An 8,133-nucleotide genomic window follows, 5' to 3' on the forward strand; every position below is an offset into this window, starting at 1 on the left:
TCCTCCCACCACAAGGCTCCCATCTTTGTCTTTCTTCTGTTCTCCCTGTAAATCTGTACTCTCACCCCCCCCGTTACCTTTCCTCTTTACTCTCTGTGAAACCCGGCTCTCATCGCTGCAGGCCTACCTGGGATTACTGGAACTTTCTGCTGCGCGGGTTAATTATAGCGAGTTCTGTTTGCCGATGGTCATGGTGCCGGCCACCGTCTCCAACAATGTACCCGGTTCTGACCTTAGCATTGGTGCAGACACTGCTCTGAACGCCATTACTGATGTAAGTGTGGCGGGGTCAGGCTGTGTGTGTCTGTGCATGCATGCCTGCATGTCTTGCGTGTGGTGTTAACATGTGTGTGTGTGTGTGTGTGGCGTTCATCCACACAGTCCAACCAGTCAGATTTTGGGGGCTTCAGTGACTCTTGGCTCAAATCTCGGCACAACCAGCAGCTTTGTTATGGGGTATTTGACTAGGTGAGCATCTCAACATTAGAAACACAGAGGACGGGGTGTCCTGGTCGCTGCACTAGCGCCTCCTCTGGTCAGTCGGGGTGCCTATTCGGGGGGGAGGGGGAATAGCGTGACTCTCCCACGTGCTACCTCCCCCTGGTGAAACTCCTCACTGTCAGGTGAAAAGAAGCGGCTGACGACTCCACATGTACGGGAGGAGGCATGTGGTAGTCTGCAGCCCTCCCCGGATCAGCAGAGGGGGCGGAGCAGAGACCGGGACGGCTCGGAAAAGTGGGGTAATTGGCCGGGTACAATTGGGGAGAAAAAAGAAAAGAAACACAAAGGACATAAAAACCACACAAATAAAAGGTTTTATATCGATGATCAAAACAATATTCTAAAGCAGAAGAAAATGAAAAAGCAGAGTATATCTCAGATGGTCTGTAGGAGATTATCTGCAGGCCTGGTTCCCACATCCACCTGTAAAAGCCTGGTGAAGTTACGTGAGGTGGACTCATCTAAAGAATGCTAATGAGGAAGGTTATAAATCATACTGGATAAAAGGCATTTACGTTGCTCAGGTACTTGTAAGGCGGGTACAGCTGAAGTCCATAGACACTTGAAACTTTTGTTTTCATATACACAAAACCATGTTTTTACAAAACAGGTTTGCAGTAGATGATGGTGGCAACTAAAATAAGGAGACACACTTGACAGAATTCGTCATCATTTTCCTATTCCAGCCCAAAATACCTCAGCTGTTGATATACTAGAAGCGTGCAGGTTTTATCAGACCTGAAAGACTCAAAATGTCAACACGATGAAGCGGATTTCATCAATTTACCTACATGCGCACCCAGGATGATGTCAATATAAGTATGATTATAATTGGAAAAAAACTAATGAAGCAAGCCGTAACAAAACAGCCCCTGACTGGCTTATGATATTACAGAATCATGCAAAACTATTATAACACTGAAATTATACATCTACCACACTGAAAATAACACTAACTAGGGAAAAAATAGGTAGGCTAGGTAGCAGACCTTCCCACCTTAGAGCCATACAGTATGCCCATACACCTTATACATACAGTATGGATATACAGTATATATATACATAGAATATATCCATCCATACATTATATATATACAGCACAGTATATCTGTACAGTACGTCCACATAGTAGATGTACACACAGTAACTTCATGATGTCATGATGCATGCTCAGTAATCCAGCTGAGGAGATCACACCAAGTTGAATCAGGTCATCTGGACTCAGCGTTTATTGAGAGAAGCGTTTCATCACACATCTAAGTGACCTCTTCAGTCTCACCTGACTGCAGGTGTCACCACCCTTATAAACAATACAGTGACTGCAGGTACCCCCACCCTTATAAACAATACAGTGGCCGAAACCTATGCAAATTGCGGTGACCATTAACTAGAGTTACAGTGGCCATGAGTACTATTCACAGAGGATTTGGGAATGGTTGCAGTCACAGCATTGTAAGATGGCAACAGATGTACTCTTAGCCCCCCCCCCCCCGGCTCACCCATCTACAGGCCAGTGGCCCCCTCTTTCAAGGATGAGGATGTGCACATCCTTGATAGGGAGGAACGCCGGTTTGATTGGGGAGTTCAATAGGCCATCTATGTGAAGAGGGAACGACCATTCCGGAACCGATGGGGGGGGGGGGCGGGGGGGGCTAAGAGTACACCTGTCTCCATCTTACAGTGCTGTGATTGCAACCATTCCCAAACCCTCTGTGAATAGTACACATGGCCATTGACAAATAGATAAGATAAGATAAGATACTTTATTGTTATTGTGCGCACACAACGAAATTTTGTTTGGGGACTCTCAGACCAGCAACACTAGACACGGTAAATGATTAAAAACAAGATAAAAACAAGGACAAACGACACCTCGTATAACAAGTGAGGTAGTAAAAGTAAGTGAGGTAGTAAAAATGACAAAGACAATAAAAGATAGCGGCGGGCGGCTTTCACAGCTCAAAATAGTGCGTGGGACTATCGCACATAGTTGTCCATATTGCAGTGGCTTTAGTACCAGTTAGCCATCAGCAGCTATAGGTAGGTGTGTGTGTGTGTGTGTGGGGGGGGGGGGAGCGATGGAGGCTACAGCTCTGGGGAAGAAGCTGTTCCTCAGCATGTTAGTCCAGGTTAAACTCTGAAACGTCTAGTTAATGGTCACGGCCATGTGCCTGTGAAACCGATCATTGGTTTGGGACGTTGTGCCACTGTGTTGTTGATAAGGGTGGGGGGTACCTGCAGTCACTATATTGTTTATAAGGGTGGGGGTACCTGCAGTCACTATATTGTTTATAAGGGTGGGGGTACCTGCAGTCACTGTATTGTTTATAAGGGTGGGGGTACCTGCAGCCAGTGTATTGTTTATAAGGGTGGGGGTACCTGTAGTCACGGTATTGTTTATAAGGGTGGGGGTACCTGCAGTCACTGTATTGTTTATAAGGGTGGGGGTACCTGTAGTCACGGTATTGTTTATAAGGGTGGGGGTACCTGCAGTCTCTGTATTGTCTATAAGGGTGGGGGTACCTGCAGTCACTGTATTGTTTATAAGGATGGGGGTACCTGCAGTCACTGTATTGTTTATAAGGGTGGGGGTACCTGCAGTCAGTTGAGACTGATGAGGTCACTTACATGATGATGAAACGTTTCTCTCAATAAAGGTTGTGTCCAGATGGACCCCCGGTGAGTACATTGATTATGCATAAAAATACAGTATATGCATACATTATATCCAAACAGTATGTACTACATAGGCTATATCCACACAGGCTATAGCCTATGTATAGCCTACATATACATGATATATAAATATACAGTGTATTTGTACAGTATATATCCATACAGCAAATCCCACAGTATAGTATGTATCCACACGGTGTGTTCATCCACCATATACAAACGGTATTGTACACAGGGAAGAGTGGTAGCTGCTGGTCGGTGTCGGGGTTTAGCCGGTGGGGTAAGCGGCGTGGGCATGCGCTGGTTCTTCTGTGGCGTGTTTTTTTTACATGTGGCCTTTCCCTGTTTCCCGTCACCTGCGCCCGCTCGGCTGTGTTTGTTGGGTACACGGCAGGCGACCGGGCGGCGGCCTGGTTCAACACAACATGACGTTTTGTTTGTACGCCTCCCTTCTCGCCCACGTGTCATCTTCACATTAACACATTCTCGTTGCTTTTTCTATGATTGGACAAAACAAAAAGGGTTGCCTACTAAAAGCCATTAATGACACGTTACAGAGAGTTTGGACAAGTTGCAGATGGATTAATAAGCTAATCAGCATTAATGGACCTTTATTGCACGTCTTCGTATTTGTCATGTTGTTGTTGTTGTTGTGTTGCCGTGACCGGTTGCATGCCTTGTGGATGAATTAACACTCTTCTCCCCTTCAACGAACAAGCGAATGTGGCCGCTGCAGACTTGAGACGGGGCGTGGCGCGGCGAATTCTCTGTCATGCCTCGTCGGCACAGGTCAGTCAGGGTGACCCGACCCGTTTCCTCCTCTCAGCCAATGGGAAGCCAAAGCCCCTATCACACGGAGCGAGTATGGCCCACACAGCAGACGGTACAGGGACGTGTCTTAGTCGTCCAACAGCGGCGTCCTGTGCTTGTGGTGTTGCTGATGTAGTTTGTAGGCCGTTTGACAAGTGGAAGAAGTAGTGACCGTTATTGTTCAAAAAATGTCCAATTTTAGAATTTTTTTTTGAAAATCTTCAATTTCCTTCCATACCGCCTCTTTGTTCACTTCTCAGGACACATTTGAAGCTTTGGATAATAGACCAGTGGTTCTCAATCGGGTCCTCAGGTGCCTCCAGTACTGCTGGTTTTCCGTTCTAGCAGGTAGCTCCTTACGTTCGCCTGTCGTTCCAGTTATTCAGCCTCCGATCAGGGAGGGTTACACCTGGAACAACGGGTGAATGTAATGAACTACCTGCTAGCATAGAAGACCAGCAGTATTGGAGGCACCTGTGGACTGCCCTTATCATAATAATAATAATAATAATAATAATGATAATAATAATAACAATAATGATAATAATGATAATAATAATAACAATAATGATAATAATAGTAATAATAATAATGATAATAATAATAACAATAATGATAATAATAATAATGATAATAATAATAATAACAATAATGATAATAATAATAATGATAATAATAATAACAATAATGATAATAATAGTAATAATAATAATGATAATAATAATAACAATAATGATAATAATAATAATGATAATAATAATAATAATGATAATAATAATAACAATAATGATAATGATAATAATGACAATAATAACAATAATAATAATGATAATAACAATGATAATAATGATAATAATAGTGATAATAATTACATTTATATAGTGCTTTATCATCACCATAATCATGTTTATTGGCCGTGTAGGTTTGCACTACATGGAATTTGACTCCGGTTTCGCGGCTCTCTGTGTACTTAGAATAACACTACGACACAACAATCTTCAGATACATACACAAGGATCGACTTGTACAGGCGAAGTAAGAGGGGATAAATTGCAAATCTTACTTTTACAAATATAACAAAAGCAGAATAAAAGTGCACTTGCTTGATTCTGGTTTCGAGGGCTGTACTTGAAGTGCACGTAAGTAAAGTTATTTTTTCTAAAGGTACGTTAAGAAGCGCTGTTATGAGAATTAACCAGCCAGTCTGATACGGAGACGGCAAAGAGAGACTCCCAAACCACATTTTACACTGACGTGAGATGATTTACCAAATAGTCGAGGAGACAAGTCGAGGGTTCAGCTGCTGTAGTCCACTGACACTGACATGACATGGTAGTCTTCCGCACTAGCCACCATCCAAGTGACACAGTGAAACCTCTCAGCGCCTCTTGGTGGTCTAACTTGATATTACGGACACAACCCATCAGGCTTTTGAGTGTGTGCTGCAGCTGTGCGAGGCCCGGCAGAACTACATGGAGTACTGCGTCCCGATGTGCGTTCTCCCCACCACCATTAGTAACAATGTCCCCGGCACTGACCTCAGCATTGGTGCCGACACGTCCCTCAACGCCATCGTGGAGGTAAGGTGGAAGCCGAGGGCCGTCCCGTGATGAGCCCGTGATAATAATGTCTTGATGCATGCTCAATAATCCAGGTAAGGGAATCACAGAACGTTGAATCGGTTCATCCGGGCACAACGTTTACTGACAGAAACGGTTCATCCTCATCTGAGTGACCTCTTCAGTCTCAACTGACTGCAGGTACCCCCACCCTTATAAACAATGCAGCGGCATAACGACCCAAACCCACGATCGGTTTCATATGCAAATAGGCGTGGGCGTTAACTAGAGTTACAATGGCCATGTGTCCTGTTCACAGGATTAGGGAATAGTTGCAATCACAGCACTGTAAGATGGAGACAGATGTACTCTTAGGCCTCCCCCCCTCGGTTCAGGGATAGTCCTTCTTAGGCCTCCCCCCTCGGTTCAGGGACAGTCCTTCTTAGGCCTCCCCCCTCGGTTCAGGGATAGTCCTTCTTAGGCCTTCCCCCTCGGTTCAGGGATAGTCATTCTTACACCTCCCCTCTCGGTTCAGGGATAGTCATTCTTAGGCCTCCCCCCTCGGTTCAGGGATAGTCATTCTTACACCTCCCCCCTCGGTTCAGGGATAGTCCTTCTTAGGCCTCCCCCCTCGGTTCAGGGATAGTCATTCTTAGGCCTCCCCTCTCGGTTCAGGGATAGTCCTTCTTAGGCCTCCCCCCTTGGTTCAGGGATAGTCCTTCTTAGGCCTCCCCCCTCGGTTCAGGGATAGTCCTTCTTAGGCCTCCCCCCTCGGTTCAGGGATAGTCCTTCTTAGGCCTCCCCCCTCGGTTCAGGGATAGTCATTCTCACACCTCCCCCCTCGGTTCAGGGATAGTCCTTCTTAGGCCTCCCCCCTCGGTTCAGGGTTAGTCATTCTTACACCTCCCCCCTCGGTTCAGGGATAGTCATTCTTACGCCTCCCCTCTCGGTTCAGGGATAGTCATTCTTAGGCCCCCCCCCTCGGTTCAGGGATAGTCATTCTTACACCTCCCCCCTCGGTTCTGGGATAGTCATTCTTACACCTCCCCTCTCGGTTCAGGGATAGTCATTCTTAGGCCTCCTCCCTCGGTTCAGGGATAGTCATTCTTACACCTCCCCCCTCGGTTCAGGGATAGTCATTCTTACGCCTCCCCCCTCGGTTCAGGGATAGTCCTTCTTAGGCCTCCCCCCTCGGTTCAGGGATAGTCATTCTTAGGCCTCCCCTCTCGGTTCAGGGATAGTCCTTCTTAGGCCTCCCCCCTCGGTTCAGGGATAGTCCTTCTTAGGCCTCCCCCCTCGGTTCAGGGATAGTCCTTCTTAAGCCTCCCCCCTCGGTTCAGGGATAGTCCTTCTTAGGCCTCCCCCCTCGGTTCAGGGATAGTCATTCTCACACCTCCCCCCTCGGTTCAGGGATAGTCCTTCTTAGGCCTCCCCCCTCGGTTCAGGGTTAGTCATTCTTACACCTCCCCCCTCGGTTCAGGGATAGTCATTCTTAGGCCCCCCCCTCGGTTCAGGGATAGTCATTCTTACACCTCCCCCCTCGGTTCTGGGATAGTCATTCTTACACCTCCCCCCTCGGTTCAGGGATAGTCCTTCTTAGGCCTCCCCCCTCGGTTCAGGGATAGTCATTCTCACGCCTCCCCCCTCGGTTCAGGGATGGTCATTCTTAGGCCTCCCCCCTCGGTTCAGGGATAGTCATTCTTAGGCCTCCCCTCTTGGTTCAGGGATAGTCCTTCTTAGGCCTCCCCCCTCGGTTCAGGGATAGTCATTCTTACACCTCCCCTCTCGGTTCAGGGATAGTCATTCTTACACCTCCCCTCTCGGTTCAGGGATAGTCATTCTTACACCTCCCCCCTCTCGGTTCAGGGATGGTCATTCTTAGGCCTCCCCCCTCGGTTCAGGGATAGTCCTTCTTAGGCCTCCCCTCTCGGTTCAGGGATAGTCATTCTTAGGCCTCCCCCCTCGGTTCAGGGATGGTCATTCTTAGGCATCCCCCCTCGGTTCAGGGATAGTCATTCTTAGGCCTCCCCCCTCAGTTCAGGGATAGTCATTCTTACGCCTCCCCCCTCGGTTCAGGGATAGTCATTCTTAGGCCTCCCCCTCGGTTCAGGGATAGTCATTCTCTCTTTTTTTACGCCAGAGGGGCCGTCTATGTGAAGAAGGAATGACCATCTCTGAACCGTGGGGGTGGGGGGGGGCCTAAGAGTACATGTATAAATAAAATTATCATTATGGCAGCACGGTGACGCAGTGGTTAACGCAGTCGCCTCACGGCAAGAAGGTCCTGGGTTCGAGCCCCGGGGTAGTCCAACCTCGGTGGGTCGTCCCGGGTCGTCCTCTGTGTGGAGTTTGCATGTTCTCCCCGTGTCTGCGTGGGTTTCCTCCAGGGTTTCCTCCAGGGACATGTAGGTCAGGTGAATCTGCCAAACTAAATTGTCCCCAGGTGTGTGTGTGTGTGTGTGTGTGTGTGTGTGTGTGTGTGTGTGTGTGTGTGTGTGTGGACCTTGTGATGGTCTGGCGGCCTGTCCAGGGTGTCTCCCCGCCTGCCGCCCAATGACTGCTGGGATAGGCTCCAGCATCCCGCGAC

General features: G+C 47.6%; 1 protein-coding gene across 1 annotated transcript in view; it reads left to right on the forward strand.

Moving 5' to 3' along the window:
* Window positions 1-8,133, forward strand: part of LOC130124132 (ATP-dependent 6-phosphofructokinase, platelet type-like) — a 69,142-nt gene that overhangs the window by 46,024 nt on the left and 14,985 nt on the right. Inside the window, exon 16 of the mRNA XM_056293564.1 lies at window positions 5,415-5,567. Coding sequence (XP_056149539.1) covers window positions 5,415-5,567 — 153 coding nt within the window. The remainder of the gene's footprint in view (window positions 1-5,414; window positions 5,568-8,133) is intronic.

Source organism: Lampris incognitus, chromosome 14, assembly GCF_029633865.1.
Source record: "Lampris incognitus isolate fLamInc1 chromosome 14, fLamInc1.hap2, whole genome shotgun sequence".
NCBI classification, from domain to species: Eukaryota; Metazoa; Chordata; class Actinopteri; order Lampriformes; family Lampridae; genus Lampris; species Lampris incognitus.